This window comes from Erpetoichthys calabaricus, chromosome 1 (genome assembly GCF_900747795.2).
Source record: "Erpetoichthys calabaricus chromosome 1, fErpCal1.3, whole genome shotgun sequence".
Taxonomy (NCBI): Eukaryota; Metazoa; Chordata; class Cladistia; order Polypteriformes; family Polypteridae; genus Erpetoichthys; species Erpetoichthys calabaricus.
The window spans coordinates 109,957,046-109,978,478 of NC_041394.2; the positions used below are offsets into that span (position 1 = coordinate 109,957,046).

General features: G+C 37.8%; 1 protein-coding gene across 1 annotated transcript in view; it reads right to left on the reverse strand.

Annotated features, from left to right (window-relative positions):
* large1 (LARGE xylosyl- and glucuronyltransferase 1) overlaps nt 1-21,433 on the reverse strand; it is a 518,602-nt gene that overhangs the window by 3,253 nt on the left and 493,916 nt on the right. Inside the window, exons 11-14 of the mRNA XM_051928585.1 lie at nt 19,138-19,301; nt 15,360-15,638; nt 8,300-8,446; nt 1,113-1,308 (exon numbers count right to left, since the gene is read on the reverse strand). Coding sequence (XP_051784545.1) covers nt 1,113-1,308; nt 8,300-8,446; nt 15,360-15,638; nt 19,138-19,301 — 786 coding nt within the window. The remainder of the gene's footprint in view (nt 1-1,112; nt 1,309-8,299; nt 8,447-15,359; nt 15,639-19,137; nt 19,302-21,433) is intronic.

Sequence of the window (21,433 nt, forward strand, 5' to 3'; positions counted from 1 at the left end):
GCCATGAAATTAAATTATTGGGAAGGACTGTTTTCTAATTAAGCAACTGGGCTGGGGCAAAAACCTGCAGCCCTCCAGGACTGACTTTGCCCACCCCTGTCCTAGACACATCTCAAGGATAACTAAAGCAAACAGGATGCACCTGACCACAATTTGGAGTTCCACAGCAAAGTGTCTTAATACTTATGTGTAGGAGAGATTTCAGTTTTTGATCCAGCTTAATAAAAGGTTAAATATCTGTGTGTCCGTGCTGATACTATGTCTCTGTAATTACAATGGATGGCAAACTACAAACATTAACATTGCTTTTACGAATCTCATACCAAATAGCACATAACTGAGGGATATGCATTGCATGGTGCATTTCAAATGTCAATACTGTGGTCTATGTTGATTACTTAGATTTCAACCCATCTTAGACAGGTAGCACAGCTAGTATTTTTTTTTAACAAACTAAAAAACCTTTCTGAAAACATATTTTTCACTTTGCCATTATGAGTTACTGAGTGTAGACTGATGAGCAAAAATGGCATATTTATCCACTTAAAATTAAATCTAAAACACAATAAAGTGTGCATTAAGTGAAGAGCTCAGAATCATTTTTCAACCCACACATATTCTACTGTTTAGAATTTGCTGAGACTCAAATGTTAATTAAAAAAATAATCAAATGCAAAAAAGGAATTTTTAATAGAACAACTCTCAGAATTTATTTATTTGTATGCAAAAATATTAGATATAACCAAAATAAATACAAATCAATGTTTATATGATAAAATGTATTTTGTGAAGGCTCCGTAATTCTTAGTTTTTTGTTGTAATACCCTTGTATTATGTAATTATTTTTTTAACAGAGGGCAAATACAAAAAAAACCCATTGTAATCAACAGAAAACTACATTTAGAAATGAAACATGGCCCACTGTCCAACTTTACAACTTCATGTTATTGTGAGCACTGTCTGATCTCATACCCCTATAACTCAAACAGACAACCATTCTTTCCTTTAAGATTATGGATGAATTCAAGATAGCTTATGCCTCTTAACCATCTTTCAAAAGGCTTCAACAGCACACCTTCATTCGACACTCCTCTATGAGAACAATATTTTACCTGTGCATCCAGTTCCATTATATGTGCCACCTTGTTCCAGCCAAAGCCAACAAAACGGCGGTCGTACTCGGGGCAATCTCTCCTGACCACGACATAAGGTTCAAAGTCAGCTTCCCACTCCACCTTGTATGGAGTTGTAGCAGTACGCCACTTTGCAAAATTTGTGGGTGCATGACCTTTAGTCCACACGTGGTATCTAGGATAAGAAGGGAAACACACTTTAATAAGCATTAAACCAATAATGAGAACATAAAGTTAAAAATACTGACATGATATTCTGCTTAAACATGTCCATCTGTACCATCTATACTGTAACTCATGTAAGCTCACTTATCCAGTTCAGGTAACACATCTGAACCTAAATGGCTGCCATCCTATCACAGGGAACACATGCTCACACTGGGCTAATTTAGAGTGACCAATTAATCTGACTGGCACCTACAGATCTTTGGGATGTGGGTGGTAAATCTATACAAACAATGGAAAACACGCAAACTCCACACAGGTGTTATCCTATTTGGGATTCAAGCCAAGCACTCTACATCTACATGGCCACCATGCTGTTCTACTTAAATAGGTGTGCCTATATAAAGGCGATTATTATACTTGTCACGCATATAATAGTAATACTGGAAGACAGTCCCCAGATCTCTGAAATGACCATTTTTTTGGATTCAAAGTATTCTTATGCCAAATCTATTTTTTGCACCCATCAGTGCTGTGGGATTACTGTATATCACAAACAAATGGTGTAGTTTAGATTTTAGTGACAGAATGCACTATTTATAAATGGCTCCATTTTGGTGAAGTCAGTACTGGAAGCAGTAGGGGCTAAGGAGGAATCTACTTGACAAGTATAGCTCTCCACTGGGACAATTTTGAGATGGTAACTGTTTAGACAGTATGAGTTTGAAAATGTATATAAACTTGAATATACCAGAAGAAAACCTACATATGGGGGTAACAGGAGTCTTGAGTGTTACAAGTAAGCCTGGGTAAAAATATAGATTTTCTGATTAATCATTATGTTTCATTTAAAGAATCTGATATTGATTTTTTAAAGTCTCGAGATTGATTTCATGAATCTCTATCCTGCTCCATTACTATATGCAGACTTTTGCTTATCTTCGTTTTTGGTGTCCGATCCAGTAGATGTCACTACTGCACCTGTTAAGGCTTTCAACAGAAAAAGCACTTTACTATCTTGCATAAAATGGTGTGTCCTCTTTAACTGAAATCAGCGTCATTCACACCTGATGTGAACACCTGAACATCCAGGGCAGCAGATTCCTATGTGACAATCACACATTAAAAACGACTGGGCACCTGTGGCGGACGTGCAGATAAGTGCACTGCATGCCACTCTTACCAGGAACAACCTCACTGCCCATATGCAGAGCTGCTGAGATGACTCGATGTTGTTTCAAAAATCTTTCTAGCATTTCCAATGCGCTGTTCCATTGCGTGTTTGTGTGTTGGCATGTCTAATAAATGTTGCTTCTCATTAAGCACTTGGCTAGCTGTGCTTGCAACACACCTCACCTGGCAAAGCAAGTGGGCAAGTGTTGAAATTTTCAGAGCAGCATATGATACAAAAGTGAGTGTGTGCGCAAAACAGGTAAATTGAAGAAGCTCCATAATTGTAATGTTATCAGTCACATGCTTGCTTTTTGTCTGAGGACTGTGAGGAAAAGATTTTCAAGACTAATTAACATGACTGCTGCAAGTGAGTAGCTGAAAAATTGCAGAAAGACAGGAGTCTTTCCACTGTATCTTTAATTTCGACTAATTTATGATTATTTTAATTGTCCAATAGGGGAATAAATTTGGCTAACAATCTAGTTGAAGAATGGAGATTCATAACACACAAATAGGTTACTGAATAACATTTATTATTTAGAAGCAATATTTGATTATTTTATAACTAGCCGAAGCCCACCGTAGCATACGGCAGTGAAAGAATAGGAACGGAAAATGGTGAGAAAGGAATTCAGAAATCAAGAAGAAATAAATACTTCTTGAAAGACGCAGTTGTGAATAGGTGTTTTGGTGGAGACGACAGATAATGAGTCAAAAGATCTACTTGTACTACAATATCAGGTTTGTGCTCTGGTCTTTGGGTATCCGACAGTGCATGTAGAATTTCCGGCCAAGCAGGATTACATGTGAAAGTGATAAATAAATCAAGCTTCCCGAATTTACATACTATGGCCATGGCATCCGGATACTTTCGTTGCATGTATTTTGGACTTCCTGGAAATGTGGACGGCAATATGATCATTTTGCCTACACATACATTATTTTCAGCGTTTGCTTGCAGTGCGTCTGATAGTCCTTTGTACTGTTCCATGCGCAGATCTTGTTGATGTAATCTGAGATAGTTGAGATGCACGCCCTCTGTTTTAACATACGCATCTATGACGTACTGTTGGAATAGCTTGCCGCTGGAGTGCAAAATACTAAATGTATTCCTCATTGCTAATCAGTATGCGTAAAATTGCCATTGAGTAAGCCTTATTCGCTTGGCCATTCTTTTATCGGGAACATGTAAATCTTTGTGCCAGCCAATGTCTCCGTAAGGGAATAAAAGTGGGTAAACCAAAGGATCGCAATTCATATTGAGCATGGAAATCTGTTTACAGGAGTTGCCTATGGGATAGATGCAAACGTCCCTTTCGGCAGGTGGTTTGCCATCTTCTCTGACGAAAATCGCTGCAACATCGGTGTGACATGTCGGGGCATTGTATCGTCGTAAATCCTGCCTAGGGTTTTCCTTGAAAACCATTCATACAGATGCTGTTGGATTGGACTGAGCGATTTCATGCATGTGTTTGTATGATTTAGCGAAGGGGTTGATGGTTCTGAACATGGAATCTAGCTGGAGAAGTACATTTTCGCTGCATGCAGAGTTTGCTTTATTTTGTAAGCATACTTCAGTAGCTTGTGCTGTGTCAAAGATATACAACTGTCCATATCCTGGAGAGGTAGAAGTGTTAGCGTATAGTGGAGAGATTTTGTGATAAATTTGCCTGTGTATTTTAAAACAGTATGGTCCGTGGCCAGGAGGTTGAGTTATCTGTGCACCCATGAAAGCAAACGCTAGAGAAGAGTTGTATTCTCGAATGTGTTCACGATAATTTTTAGCTTCTGATGTTTGCTGTGTAAGAAGCTATTGTAAAGACACAGGTGGCTCCCGCAAAGGCGGTAAAGCTACTTTACCGTTGTGGCAGCACCTCGAGTACTTGTTGGATGTATTACACTCAGCAGGCCAGTATAGTGCATGACAGTGTTTGCACTGCTGGTCTGGAGTCCCAATGTTGTACTCTTGGATGGGAAGACAGGAATTAGGTGAAGAAGTACCTGTGGTAACGGGAAGAGGATTGTGTGCATGTCTGCTGAGATTGCGTTGGTTTGGAAACGTTGCTTTGCAGATGTCGCATTGCAAGAGTTGTGAATGAGTTTTGTTGTGTTTAGTTGGACAATCCTGTGTAGTGAACTTCTTATTGCATTTCTGGCACTCATATAGTTGTTGGGAAGAATGCCTTTTCTTGTGTTTAGCAAGTGAGGTTCGTGTTTGAAAAGTTTTGTTTCAGCAATCGCAATGGAAGAATGTGGGGAAGGGTTTGGAGGAGGACGAATAGGAATTGAGAAATGCTGTATCGGCTGTGTGTGGGCGGGACTGGTTTTGAAGAAGAGCCACAGGCAGCGTGGGGAAGAGTTTGGAAGAGGACGAATAGGAATCGAGAAATGCCGTGTCGGCTGCGTGTGGGCGGGACCGGTTTTGAAGTGGAAGCAGGAGGAACCAGAAGAGAAATATATATAAGAGATAATATTCACAAGATGATATAGATGTTTTATAAAGTAGATGCCATTGCATTGTATTAAAACAAGGAACCCCCCCATAATATGTGTGGAGTCTAATGTGGTGATACATACAGTATGCTAGTTAAATTAGAAATTTGAATGAGTGCAGTGCTTTTTTAAAAATCAGGAGTGGTCTCCCCTAGACTTTCTCGAAATACTCAGATATGGGGATGGATATTTGAGGAGTAAACCGCAAGACAATGATTTTACTTTTTATATTATGTATATTAAAGAACCATCACAAACAAATCAAATCAAATTAATAATATATCAAATTAATAACAATTATTATAAAAGTAAAGTTGAATAAATCGGACTCTACAGCTGCATGAATAAAAAAGTACCACTTCTGGTTAGTGAAAATAGAAGATAGAAATCTACATTTTGTACCTGATATTTGTATGCAAAATTTGGTTGACCTAAGTGAAAGCGTACTCATTTTATCGTGTTTACACACACTCACACAGACATAATTCCAAAAATGGTATTTTCGGACTCAGGGAGGTCTAAAACGTTGAGATTCGTGAAAATTTCAAAGTCAAATTTTTTGGATGATTCCAATACTTTACCTATACTTCGTATATGAGAAAGTAAAAAGGAGCAATGATATTTTGTTCCACATCTTCTGAATACTGATGTTAACTGTCCATTATTAAATATTTCTTCTTAAATGTAATTCCATACTTATGCATATGTTATGAAGTCACTGTGTAGACACTCTTCAAATAAAGGGTCATAGTGTGAATTTTGTCATATTAATGTTCTCTATGTATGGTTAATTAATTTCTAGAAAAGCCACCACTTCAAATTTATCAGTGCATGCTAATTCAGTCAAAATAAAATTGATATTGAATCGAACTGGGGCACTGTGAATCGGAATCAAATTGGGACATCGGTGCTGATATCCAGCCCTAGCAGTCACAAGATAGCAAACCCAGCTAATGCAGTATTATAACGTGACAATTTCACCCATTAAAGTGATCTTTGAGGCTCTTTGAGCAGATCGTAGTCATTTTGTAAAGTTTACTGTAATGTAGGAGAGTGTTGTCAGGTTTTCACATCCAACTATTTGATGCCTACCTGTAATCACCATTGAACCTAAGCTGCATGGTGATGTGGAAGAAAAAATCTCAAAAAACATACCTGATGTATAGCAGTCTCTAAATTAAATTTGTTTAAAATATGGCGAGTCTTATTCTTAAGGAACTGAGCCTTTGTAAAAGGATGACTTTTTGTTTTTGGGTATGGACAGTTTTGGCACTATCTTTACTACATACAAAATAAAATGAAACAGTCCTACAACAGTTCTAAATATCAAATGTATGTTTTGTATCCCAACCAGGATAGACTATCAGTGCAGTCATGAAATGGATAAATTGTTTGCTTCAACTTAATAATTGTAGTTTGTTAATGTGGGGGTATTGATAATGTGAATGTCTTTCCAGAGCTCTTTTTTCCCCTACATATTGTATATTAATAAATCCTATTTCAAATATAATTTCATTCAACTGCAAAGCAAAAAGACCATGTATCAAAGAGACACCTTCCACAGTTCTAAAGGAGAGGGTGACATGGCATTACCTGACATTCAGTTTTACTGCTGGGTTGTGCACATTCATGTTTTGAGACTATGGAAGGGAATAGAAGCGCTATATAAATGCAAAGAATTATTATTATTATTAGAAGGTAATGGAGCTGCACCTGCCCAGTTAGCCTTCAGAAGGAAGTCCTGCTCAGAGCCCCCTGTATGTAATTAGCTTTACACTCCAGTCATCAATAATTATTGCATAATCACTAGAAATCCTGTTCTGGATAACTCACTTAAAATATGGAGCCAATGCAAACAGACATGCTATCCTCTATTGCTCCAGTGCTCTAGTAATCTACATTTAAGGCAATTAAGAACTTCAGAGATCTTTGTATTGCTTCATAAATATGGAATTCCTTCAACAAAAAAGTCAAATTCACTGCTAAAAAGGATCTCCTTAACTTTCCTAAACTTTAATCAGTATCAACACTTGAATATATTTGAACTAGTAATGATGAAAATCTCAGTGGTACTTTTAAATGTTATCAACTAATTTGTCTATGTGCACCTCCATATAATCTTAAGCAAGATCTCCAATGCAATTGTTTTTGTTCATAAACCAAATATCTTGTCAATCTGTATATGGTGCAAGTCATCTAAAAATTGTATATTGCACACAGTTTTCAACATTCCAATTATCCTGAAAATTGCAGAGAAAAGAATCAAATGAGGCCATCAAGAACCAGCTTCATTAGGTCACTTGTTTTGGGACTGTCCTAAATTAAGACTATTTTGGGGAAAAATATTCTCCTGTTTCTTTAGAAATTGTCAGACTTAAAATTATTCTTAATCCTTTAATGGCACTGGCTTGGAGTAACACCGAATGAAGCGAAATTATGTAATGATTACATCACTGGAATTTCCATACTGCATTACTTGCACATCAAATTTTATTGCTTGAATGAAAGATTCCTAATCCACCTGCCATAACTCAACAGGTTTATCACAACCAGGACTATGGGGTTTCATAACAGGACAACTCAAGGTCTGTGAGATGGATCAACATCCTGATCTGCTTTGGTCATACTATAATTTAATAAATATGCCAGTGTTTATTACATGATGTACTGTAAGTATTTATTCTTTATTTAAGTGAGATTTACAAATTAAAATTTCATGCAGATGCCATCTATTCCCATTGGGATTAATAAAGTATCTATCTATCTATGGCAAAAAACAACAAAGAGTTGAGAAAAATAATAAAAAAATGAAGTAGCATTAGCCAATGTCTTTGCAAAGCCATCAGTTTGTGCTTAATAGTGAGAAAAGCAAAGCAAAAGACGGTTGTTGTCTGAAGATATAAATACATAAGGATGGAAAACAAGGAGGACCTTGGGATTTGCACAGCACATTGGTCTGAACATTTCTACTACATCAGAGTTAGTACCACAGAACAAGTCCTGGACTAGTTGGGCAGAGCAGCTAGAACAACTGTTTCCTTTCTTCCCTTTTCCTTCCACTGCATTTTAAAATTCTTTAACTTCTTTGACCTGTTTTCTTATTAAAACCTACCAACATACAAACCTAAGCTTCTCATAAATTCCAAAATGCATGCTGAAGAAACACAAAAGTACTCCATAGAAGCAGGTTGTTTAATGCCACTAGTGATGCTCATAATGTCCAACTTTTTATGTATTAAAGATATTTTAGCACAAGCATTACTTTTATTTTGATTAATACATAAAAAAACACCCAGTTGAATTTGATGAGATGAATGACAAGGTATTCCTGATACCTGAATGTGAAAAGGGTACCCATGTCTAGCTGGGACAGTAGCTCTGCCTTGGACTTCGGGAAAGACAGTCGATAGCGCAGGGTCTCAAATGCTGGCACAATTAGTGCTTTCTTGGTGTTCGCCATGTCCAGCTGCACCACAGATTTTCTAAAAAAAAAAAAAAAAAAAAAAAAAAAACCAGGCAGTAAATGTAATTCATTAGTATACAAACTGTGTTTTGGAATTAAACTTTATTCTGCAATTAAAAAAAAAAAAAAAAAAAAGTTGTGCCCAAGAGCTCTCCATCGAATATATAAATCAAGCAGATCATAGAATTGTTCTTTAAATATAGAAGACTCTGTAACATTCTAATTAGAAATGGAATGTAAATTAAAGGGAACAACCATTGAATTAAATGCTCTCAAACATGACAAAGACATTTGAAATTTTATGAACTATAAACACAAGTCAACCTGATTATGGCTGGAGAGAAATGATTATTATTACACTGTCATCCGTTTCTGTAATTCATTCAGTTTACTAGAATGTTCCATTTGTGTTAATAATGTTGTGGCCTTTCAATGCATTTTAAGTTACATTATCAAGTGGCATGGATGTTATGTAGTTTATTTTTTAATAAAGCTGTATGAACTCTGATTCTGCACAAAACATGCCATGAAACCCGTCCATGGTGCAATTCATCTTTATTTTCATTGGTGCCCTACACAAAATGCATCATTGCCTTGTTCAAGAACCTTGCAAACAGCAGAACAATTCAAAGTAGCAATAGCAGTGCAATATAACAGTGTTACTAAGTGCCATGGCCTCACTGACCCCTTCACGGTACTGTGTGCAGTCTGCTCAAACCTACCCTCTCTTGAGGTGTTGACTTTCATTTGATTTCCTGACGTGCTGCTAGACATTTTAAATGGAATGCCTCCTAACAATGGTAAAGGCAACATTTCAATCCACTTCACTTTTTAATTTACATGCCAGTAAAGTGAAGAAATTTGAAGGAAATGAGCATTCACTAAAACAGTGGCCTAATTTAACCGGTCAATTCAGGGTTGGGTTATAACTGCAGTTTACGTTTTTTTTTTTAAAGCATATTTGCTTTGAAATCATAGTGAAGTGCTGCATGATTGTGGTCACCTATGTGAAGCTGAGGGTTCCATCAGGGTTGTGAGTCACATGATGAGTTATAATAAGTTGTGTATAAAATGTCAAGAAGCTCTGTATGGGGTACGCAACATTAGAACACCAGTACAGTAATCCCTCGCTATATCGCACTTCGACTTTCGCGGCTTCACTCTATTGTGGATTTTATATGTAAGCATATTTAAATATATATCGCGGATTTTTTGCTGGTTCGCAGATTTCTGCGGACAATGGGTCTTTTAATTTCTGGTACATGCTTCCTCAGTTGGTTTGCCCAGTTGATTTCATACAAGGGACGCTATTGGCAGATGGCTTAGAAGCTACCCAACCAGAGCGCGTAATACGTATTAAATAAAACTCCTCAAATATATTGTGAGCACGGGGGCTGTTCGAACCCCTAGAGGATACGGCCACTCCTCAAAAAACGCTGAAAGATTACCTTCACATTGCTCCCTTCCTTGCTGGGCTTACATGTGGCTGCTTTGTCAAGCTATATGCTTCTCGCACAGTGCTTCGCATACTTAAAAGATCAAACAGCACGTATTGATTTTTGATTGTTTGTTTTTCTCTGTCTCTCTTGCTCTGACATTCTCTGCTCCTGGCGGAGGGGGTGTGAGCAGAGGGGCTGTTCACACACTGGCCTAGAGGATACGGATGCTCCTCTAAAAAAATGCTGAAAGACTACCTTTACATTGTACATCCTTGCAGCTGCTTTGTCCGGCGGTGCTTCGCATACTTAAAAGCCAAACAGCCCTATTGATTTTTGTTTGCTTTTTTCTCTCTCTCTGACATTCTCTGCTCCTGACACGCACTCCTTTTAATTGTGAGACGGAACTATCATCTCTGTCTTGTCATGGAGCACAGTTTAAACTTTTGAAAAAGAGACAAATGTTTGTATGCAGTGTTTGAATAAAGTTCCTGTCTCTCTACAACCTCCTGTGTTTCTGTGCAAATCTGTGACCCAAGCATGACAATATAAAAATAACCATATAAACATATGGTTTCTACTTCATGGATTTTCACCTTTCGCGGGGGGTTCTGGAACGCAACCCCCGCGATCGAGGAGGGATTACTGTATCTCTGGATAATGCTGCTTTACTGGCTTCTGCACAGTAAGAGCTCTAAAATGAGCAAGCAGGTTTGCTGTAAGGCTTTGTGTGATGCGATAACATTTGATGATTGTTGCTATCAAATAAAGTAATATGCTTGCAATTGTTTGCATCTTGTCCTTCACCTTAAAGGTATTGCACCAGACCTTCACCCTTTGCTTTGCAGGTTTCAAGTCCACATGGCAGCTCCATGCAGTTAAAGTGGGTTTAGAAAGTTTTCAGACCCCTTCAGTTTTTTCACATTTTGCTATGTTGCAGGCTTGTGCTAAAATTGTTTAAATTCATTTTTTGTTTGAGCAAACAACACTCAATTCCCACAGAATGACAAAGTGAAAACAGGATTTTAAACATTTTTGCTAGTGTGTATTAAAAATATAAAACTGAAATATCACCTTGACACAAGCATTCAGACCATTTGCTAGAACACTTGAAATCTGGCTCAGGTGCATCCCATTCTAGTGATCATCGTTGAGATGTTTCTACACACTGTGGTCAATTTTAATTTATTGCACATGATAAGGAAAAGCACACATCTGTTTATATGAGGTCCCACAGTTCACAATGTGCTTCAAAAAAGTTATGAGGTCAAAGGGATTGTTTGCAGAATATTGTATGAAGACATACATATTTTTAAGGAAGGCTTACAAAACAGTCCCTCCAGCATTGAAGGTTCCTAGGAACACATTGGCCTCCATAATTCTTAAATGGAAGACTTTAGAACAACCACGACTTTTCCTACAGCTGGCTACCCACCGAAACTGAGCCAGAGAAGGAGAAGGGAGATTGGCCAAGAACCTGGTGGTCTGGATGAGCTCCACAAAATCTGTGTGGAGAAGACAGAAACTTTCAGAACACTGCAACACTCCATCGATCTGAGCTTTATGACAGAGTGGCCAGACAGAAGCCTCTCTTCAGTTAAAAACACAAGGAAGCCCATTTGGAGTTTGCAAAAAGGAAACTAAAGGACATTCAAACCATGGAAAACAAGATTGTGCAGTCTGATGAAGATTAGTGCCAAGTCTGGAGGAGACAAGGTACTCATCACCTGTGCAATACTATTCCAACAAAGTACAGAGATATCTTAAATGAAGACCTACTCCCGACTGCTGTAGACCTGAGAATATGCTGAAGGTTCATCTTCCAACAGGACAATTACCTTAAGCATAAAGAAAAGACAACACAGGAGCGCTATAGACAACTCTGGAAATGTCCATGAGTTACCCAGGCAAAGCCTGGACTTGAAACCCATCGAACGTCTCCAAAGAGACCTGAAAATAGGTGACCATTTATCATCTTCAACCAACCTGACAGAACTTCAGAGGATCTGCAGGGAAACATGACATAAAAATCTACATATCCAAGTGTGTGAAGCTTGTTGTGTCATACTCAAGAAGACTACAGGCTGTAATGACTGCCATTGGGGCTTCAACTAAGTACTGAGCACAGGGTCTAAACACTTGAGTCAACGTAATATTTCAGTGTTTATTGTTAGTAAATTTTTCCAAATGTTCTAAAATCCAGTTTTTGCTTTGTCATTCTGGGGTATTGAGTGTTGCTTGAGGCAGACCTGAGACATACTGCAGGGAAATCATCTCATGATTGGCCTGGGCTTACAGCATCTGAGAATTTGTTAGGAGGTGTCGTTAAAAAAAAATACAGAGTGGCCTGGATTGTCCGAGCACGACATGTTGCCAATATCACTCTAGTGACTCTAGTACAATGAATGTGAAAGGAAAAATAAACAGACAAACAAGCAAATAATTAAGTGACTAATCCCACATGTTTATTTTGATAACCCCAAAGCAGCTTCTCTCATACATTTGTTTTCTCCAATATGCTGCTTGGGGCAAATGACTTTTTGTGACATTGGTTTGCTTTTCTTAAGGCTGGCTGAAACCTGAATTTTTTTAAGATGGATTCTGAATTCTCGCCAGATGGTTTCCTGTCTTAAACATGTACTCAAGGCTAAATGTTACATTAAAGGATCAGTGTAACCAAGCAAATTAATCTGTCCTGCATTTAACATATGTTTTAAATGGAACTTGCATTTCTACACTGGGGGGTTTAGGAGCAAGCCCTGGCCGATACAGTAAAGTGGGTGTTGGACTCATTGAGTAGGTGACATGAAAATTTGTAAAAGCCAATTTTGCTCTGAAAAAAAAATGTAAAATCCTTTAGGTTTTTATAAACAGTGACATACAATGCAGTACATGTTGAGAAAGCAGAAAAAACATTATTAACTGTAATGTTTATAAGTATCCATCTATCCATCCATTATCCAACCTGCTATATCCGAACTGCAGGGTTGCGGGGGTTTGCTGGAGCCAATCCCAGCCGACACAGGGCGCAAGGCAGGAAGCAGACCCCGGGCAGGGAGCCAGCCCACCGCAGATGATTATAAGTATTTAACTCACAAAATACCAATGACTGTATTTTGTATTAATCATGCTGCAGAGAACTATATGATTTTATACTTCTATATGATTTGATCTGCATTTAGGTAGGAAAGGAATTATGTTTACGCACAGAATATGAGACCTCTTGATATTAACAGAACACCCTGTGACATTATAAATCAATGTGATCGTTTCTTTTCTCTTGTTTAATATTATAATAAAATTGTCATCTATGAATTAATAAATAAGGATTATTAATCTAATCAAACAAATATAATCTAATGAAGATATTAAAATTATAAGAATGCAATCTCTTTATAACTAATGCAATGAACTTTAAGAGAACTGCTTAAAATGGGTTTGTGTGGGTACTGAGAAGGTTACAGTCTTTAGATAATGTAGGCGCCTGGTACTGCTTTGTTTTTCTGTACTCCTATGTCATAAATTAAGATGTCCCCTAATCTATGCATGACCTCAAAATGAACTGTTATGTTTTTTTCTGTTCTCTCTTTGGCTAATGAACAAGCTAGGTAATAAAAGTGAGAACTTTTTGCTTTTAGAGGAGTCTGCCCGCATTCTCCACCAGGGCAGTGTCACAGTTTTTTTCTCACCAAGAATAAAAGAATAAAGAAATTGTTTTTATTAAAATTAGTTTTAGACTCCCGTTGTTGATTTCGACTTCAGCGCTCACAATGTCTTATTAGAATCCCATGAGAAACGTATCTTTGCAAAGCTCATTTTGCCCGACATGGTAATGCAATATTGTGTCTTTCCTCATATTTAACTAGTTTCTTATCATAGATCTTTTTAATTCCTATTAAAATGCTTGCTATGAAAAATTATGGTTGTAAGTGTGGTTTATACTTTTATCATAATACATTACAACTCTTTACAATTTTTTTTTTAAATGGATGTCAGGGTAAGACAATGAGACAGAAACAGAAAATGATTCAGCCATCTTGTAGTTTAAAGTCTAACGCTTCTGTCACTACATTACATAGCCTGCTTCCTAGATATAGTGGATTTAGACAGTATTGAGGCCCCTTCACTCTCTCCATACTTTATTCTGTTGTACATTTAATTTTAAATGGATACATTTGCCATTTTTGACGATCAATCTACCCTGTATAACCCATAATAGGAATTGATTTTATTAAAAATCAAAAACTGAAATATCTCATTCAGAGCCTTAATTTAGTATTTTGTAAGAAGCCCCTTTTGAAGCAATTACAGCTTTGCACACCTGGATTTGGGAAGTTTACCCCACTCTTTCTGGCAGTTGCTGTTAAGCTCTGTTAGACTGAATGGTGTCTATAAACTGTCCTCTTCAAACCTCTCCACAGATGCTCTATAGGGTTGAAGTTTGAGTTTTGGCTGGGACACTCAATGAGCCAGAGACTTGTCCTGAAGCCACTCCTGCATTGACTTGGCAGTATGCTTTGGGTCACTGTCATGCTGGAAGGTGAATGGTCACCCCAGTCTGAGGTCACATGCACTCAGGAGCAGGTTTTGTTCAAAGCCCTTTCTGTATTTGGCTGCATTCATCCTTCTCTCAGTTCTGACCAGTCTCTCTGACCCTGCCGCTGAGATGCACCCCATGGCATGATGCTGCTACCATGCTTTACCATAGGCATGTTATTATATAGATGCTGAGCAGTTCCTGGTTTTTGCTAGACATAATGCTTGAAGTTCTGTGCCAAGAGTTTAATTCTTGACTTTTTATACCAGAGGATCTTTTTCCTCATGCTGTCAGAGACATTTAAAAGCAGTTTGTCAAACTACAAGTGGGATTTAGCCATTCTATCATAAAGGCATGATCAATGGAGTGCAGATAAGATGGTCGTAGTTTTCCACAGGATTCTAACATCTTACCAGAGGACTTCTGAATCTCTGTTATAGTGACTGTTAGACTCTTGGTCTACTCCAAGACAAAGGCCCCCATTGCGAAGTTAGTCGATTTGGCTGGATGGCCAATTCTACCTGGTGGTTCCAAACTTCTTCCATTTCACAATTATTGAGGCCACTGCCCTCCTGGAAACACTCAATGCTTCAAAATGGTTTTATCCCTGTGCCTCACCACAATTTACAATAACAATAGGAAACGATGCACCTGACCACAATTTAGAGTGCCACAGCAAAGGGTCTGAACACTTACAGTATATCCATGCGACATTTCATTTCTTTCTTTTTCAATAAATATGCAAACTCTTCTGAAAACATGTTTTCATTTTATCAATATGAGTTATTGAGTGTAGATTGATGGGCAAAAATGGCAATTTTATCCATTTAAAATTAAACATATAAAACAATAAAGCTTGCAAAAAGTGAAGGGTTCTCAATACACTATAACACAGACAGTCTGATGTTTTGATTTCTTTAAATAATTAAAGTATCACATTCAAGAAAGAGTCATCTTACCTGAGGTACTCATACAAGCCATACATAGGCAGAAAGTCGATGTCTGAGAGGAACATGTATGGAGTGTTGACGTGCTTCATGGCCACATTGCGGAGTAGATTCACAGGGTAGAACTGGCCCTCCTTGTACACAATGTGGTAGCCCACATTCCGTCTGCCCATCAGGACTTCTGAACCCTGCGCATATCGCAGGAACTGCTGGGCTTCTGCATCAGACAGGTAGAGTGCCAAGCTGATTGGACCTTCCCAGTGCTTGCAAATGGCTTCCAGCATCTGCAGCCTAACAAAGGACCCAAAAAATTTAATAAAAATCTTAAAATGTGTTATTGTTATGGTGAAATGTAAAATTAAAGATTCAGTAATTGTCAAATCTAGACTGCCAATGCAGTGTCAGAGCATTGTGGAAAACACTGGAGTGGACCTTGGTGGTACATTGTTTAAAAAAAAAAGAAAATCAACATCCACCAAAACAAACCTCCCCCCCATGTCATCTTTATTTACAAGTGGTAAGTAGTGATTAAATACACAAAAAATGGGGGAGTGACGACTTCTTTGCAGGAACACCAGGAGATCTTTTATCTGTAAAAAGCAGCAGTAGTCTTGGCAATTTAACAGGGTCTCTAAATTCTGGATAGAAGAGAACTTTAGATATCTGGTGAAGGAGTCCATGAATGGAAACTCTACAAAATGTGATCTCTATAAATAGTGATATTTATGTCTTTTCAATCATTTACAAGCAAACACAGACTTTATTAGATGTGTCAATTCCAGAAACTAGATCTATCAGATGAGAGACTAGAGCTTTTTTCCTCTTTTCATTTACACAAAACCGTAAAAAGTAAAACAAGCCAGCACAATGGCGAAGGGTTTAATGGGAGACCTGGACTTCATTCCTGCTGTTGTAACTCAACTTGAGGATTCTTGCCATACCAAAGATCTAAATGATTTGATATCTTTAAACTGGCTGAGCAGAAGTGTGTGTGTGAGGCCACCAGGAGAGACTCTGGCTACACGTCATCCTGTACTGGTAAAAGTGGGTTCAGAAAATGGAGGGACGGATGGATAGTATTTGATCTTTTCACTGTTAAGTATGTCCATGAATATTAAGTATCAACAATACAAGCTAAATGTTTTATTAAAATTCTCCCCTATGAACAATATTCAGAATTTCATATCAAATCTATTCATTCATCTATGTAATCCAATTCAATGAGAACCAAAGCAGGAGCCATCCCAGTCAGTCTTCAACTTAACTATATTCAGTTTTCTTCTTATAAACCATCCATTCATTTTCTAAGCCTGCTCAGTTCAGGATCACTGGAGCTGAAGCCCTCTTTGACAGTTTCAAGGTGAGAATTATTATTGTACAGTATATTTAGCTGACATGTTTAAATGAGGTGACATACAAGATTGGCATACATCATATTTTATGTACATTTTATACATTTGGACCACAAACATTACATAGCATGCTTAGGATGCCACAGTGAAACTGAACTGACTACCCTGTGGTTTAACATTCAGTGGCTTAATTACTACATCATACTTTTTACAAAAGAAACACTTAAATTGAACACATTTATATTGTACTCTTCTATACTGAACACAATTCTAAGGTGCATTGAATGAAAAGAACTTACTTGAGATTACTTGCATTCACACACCAAAAAATTGTAAATATACATATATATATATATATATATATATATATATATATACATATATATATATATATATATATATATATACATACATATATATATACATACATATACACACACACATATATATACATACATATACACACACACATATATACATATACATATACATATATATATATATACACACACACACACATACATATATTCATTGCATTCGCAGACTGAGTCTCGATGACCTGAATTGTGTGGGTGGTTACCTACCAGGTAACGCTTGTGGTTGGTCTGCCATTCGGCAAACATCCGCCACAGTGCCCTCTTTCAGTTGGAAGACAGAAATGTTAGCTGAGAAATGTAAGGTCGGGTATTTTAAATATTGTCATAGTCAGCAGGTAGCTGTGTGATCACTATCGCCAAAGGAGCAGCTCAATCATAAATGGAGTGGATGAAAAACAAGAGCAAGAATAAAAGTAAGGTGGCAGGCATTCTGAACTGGCCCGCTCTGCTTCCATATAAGGAGGAATGTTCAATTGCCTTCAAAAATGATGGAAGAACTGTCACATGTTGTGGTGAGTCAAGGTACAGTGAAATTTTGTGTAATGTGGAGAACTGCTGAAATGTCTTAATCCAGAAGCTGTTTTAATGTTGGATGGATTTCATCTGCTATGATCAGATGAAGTAGAAATAAAAGCAAAATGAGGACTTAACATCTGTGTTAATAAGCAATGATATTAAAGTGAGCAAATTACAATTAAAATGTGTTATCTAGACATTGAAGTGATAGCTGCCAGAATTCATTCTAGTTACAGCCTAGGGAGATAAGGTACATCATCCTTATTAATATTTGTATTCCTCCCTCTGCAAATGGGGATTCAGCAAAACAAATGATTCACTCTGTAACCAGCACTCTTAACGTTAAATCATTTCAACCCTGGAACAGCAGTGACTACAACCAGGGAAAATTGAAAGAAACAATAGACTTCTAACATTGTACATTATGTTCAATTCATGAATATAACAAGATGAAGCATCCTTATTTAAATGTTAAATGCCTTTAAATGTAAACCTGTAGCACCCATGGGGCAGATCTGACCATCTTACTCCACACTACGATCTTTTTATGAGACAACAATAGCTCAATTTATTATTATCCAAGCCAGAAGTTCTTGTGTTTGTGTTTGTAGGGTTGCCTGTTATAATTTTAGATTTTTCTTGAGCTTCTGTTATGTCTAAAATTCTCCTTGGAGACAAATAAATGATCAATTCGTCTATGTACCTGATTTAAACAGGGCCACACTGTGAGCCAGAAGTGACAAATGTACTGGCAACCTCGAGACTTGCACTCCTTTTCCTTCACCAATTGATTGCTCTGTCTGCAAAAGCAAGCCTGGACAGGGTGTATGGAATGTGAACCCTGTCTGACAGAACTGTGTGGTAGTCACACTAACCACTGCACCAGAGGGCTACCCCATCAGTCCACCCACCCTCTATTATACTACTTAAAAGTCATTGCCTTCCACCAAAAAAGAAACAACACTTGCATCCGATAAAATTTGTTTCGTGGTGGCAGGCGTCCCTACCCCCAGCCCTAGATTTGCTACATGATTTCAGCTTGTTGTAATCCAGGAACATTTTGTTGACAATTACTAGACTGAAGCACATTTTAAACACTCTCCCAGCATCATCTCTGTACATATCCATAGTAATTATAGGCTTTGGTGTCAGTACTTTCAGCCATGCACTTATGCACTGTCTGTCCTAAAGATCCACTGTATCTTTCTGGAAATCACCTGACTTGGTGAGCACCTTCTACCTACAGACATTAGGCATTATGATGTTCAGAGAGGTCATTTGGGTAATGGTTTATCACAAATTATAGTACAAGAGACCATCTTCATCAAATGAGCTTCATGAAAATGCTTAAATGTAAAACCTTGAGAAAGCTGGAGAGCTGGGGTAAGTAGCACTGGTTTTAGAGAACTGCAGTTTACACTGTATGGCATCTCTTGGCAATCAGAGCTGCTTATTTGTGCCTTTGCATGCAATGTTTTTAAAGCAAACAAAAAGTGTTTCAGATTTTGTGATAAGCAGAGTAATGGATGTTCAGATAGACAATACCTGTCCATAGAGAGCTGAGCCACAAGGGTGACATCAGTATTGTCAGCAGAAGGTTCGTATTCATAATGCAAGAAATACAAGTGAGTGCGATGAACAGTGAACCGTTCTCTGCGGAATTCATAGCAGGGGTCATCCTCATCCAGTTCAGAAAGCTTCTTTTGAAGCTGTGGGAAAGAAAAAGAAAAGTTTAGTCAGATGATTGTGGTAACACACTTGATGTTTTTCTTTTTATTAAAAAAAAAAAGAAAAATCAAAACATCAAGCTTAGCTTTTTGTACAGCTAATCTATTTAAATGCGCTTATGCCTGTTAAGGTCAACTACTCCCAAGCGTGGATTTTGGCTAAAGGCGCATGCCGTTTTAGAGCTATTTATTTATCAATACTTTTTTGATTTTCCTTCAAGTTATAACGTGTGAATTCAATCCTTTCTAGAGAAGTGCACCATTTAAATGTGAACATTTGATCTTCACTGTTTCTGAACAGTGTGGTGGGCTGGCGCCCTGCCCGGGATTGGTTCCCTGCCTTGCGCCCTGTGTTGGCTGGGATTGGCTCCAGCAGACCCCCCGTGACCCTGTGTTTGGATTCAGCAGGTTGGAAAATGGATGGATGGATGTTTCTTTACTGCATTTCTAGTGCTCCAGCATAAACCAAAAAGTACATCATGGCACTGCAGTTCCACAGCTCCAGAGACTGGATTCTCAGTTTAGTTACGTCTATGTGGAGTTTATGTATTATTTTTGTGTCCATGTAAGCTTTGCACAAGAAGTATGATTTGCTTTCATGTCATAAAGAGATACTTTTAAGTTACTGGCAACTCCAAATTGGCTAAATGGGAGTGCTGATGAGTGTCTTGCAACTGAATGATGCCCCTTCCAAAGTCAGTTCCAGCTCACTGCAATGCCAGAATGTAAATAAGAGGGAAGCAAACTATAATCATCATATTAGTATTGCTAGAAATTGATATTGGCTTGGAAGCAATCATGGTGCCTATGTTTTTAAGCAAGTATACTTCCTGTGTGATGAACATTTTGTTATCAATAAGTCAAAGGCTAGAACAGAGCATCCTCAAAGCTGTCCCTTTGCACTGCCACACTCATCAAACTACTTAAACCATTTTTACCAAGATAGGTGGATTGACAGATAATCTGGAATCGGTCAAATCATTACAGAGGGACATGAACAGCATACAGGCTTGGACAGATTTGTGGCAGATAAAATTTAATGTCAGTAAATGTAAAGTATTACATGTAGGAAGTAAAAATGTTAGGTTTGAATTCACAAGCACAAGAGAAGGGGTGAAAATAGAAAGTACACCTTAAGAGAAGGAGTAGCGGACTTGACTCTGTCAACTTCCAGACAGTGTTCAGAAGTCACTCAGAAGAATGTTAGGTTATATAGCACTATGTGTAGAGTACAAATCAAGGGAGGTTATGCTCAAGCTTTAAAACACACTGTGAGGCCTCACCTGGAATATTGGGTACAGTTTTGATCTCCAGGCTATAAAAAAGGACATATCAGCACTAGAAAAAGTCCAGAGTAGAGGAATTAGGCTGATTCTGAGGCAACAGGGCATGAGTAATGAGGAAAGATAAAAAAGAGCTGAGCCATGTCAGTTTAAGCAAATAGAGATTAAGATGAGACGTGATTGAAGTGTTTAAAATCATGAAAGGAGTTAGTAGGGTGGACCCAGGCAGTTACTTTAAAATGAGTTCAACAAGAACGCAAGGGGCACAGTTGGAAACTTGTTAAGGGTAAATTAACCTAAACGTCCTTCGCACAGAGAACTGTAGACACATGGAATAAGTTACCAAGTAGTGTGGTGGAGAGTAGGATTTTAGGAACTTTCACAACTCAACTTGCTGCTGTTTTTGAGAAGTTAGGTGGACAGGACTGGTAAGCTTTGTGGGAGTGAATGGCCTGTTCTTGTCAAAACTTTTCTAATGTTCATGGAACTGGATTCCAATTTTTCCACATTATGTGACACACCAAAAACCATCTAGTATCTAGTTTTTCAAGTTCAAATAAAGGACACATTTGTATCACATTCACTACTGCAAGATTAAACCAGAAAACAAAAGGTCTAAGCAAAAACACAAAATGCTTTACTCAGCCAGTCACCTAAAATCTGCCTGCCCCATTAGTGTGCTCTCCACTGAACGAGCCTACAAATCACTGAGGTGCTCAGCTCACGCTTAATGCTACTACTTTAAGCTGCAGTTACTTTATAATATATTAAAAAATACATTACATATATATTAATATATACTAAAATGCACCTATATATAATTACAAAACC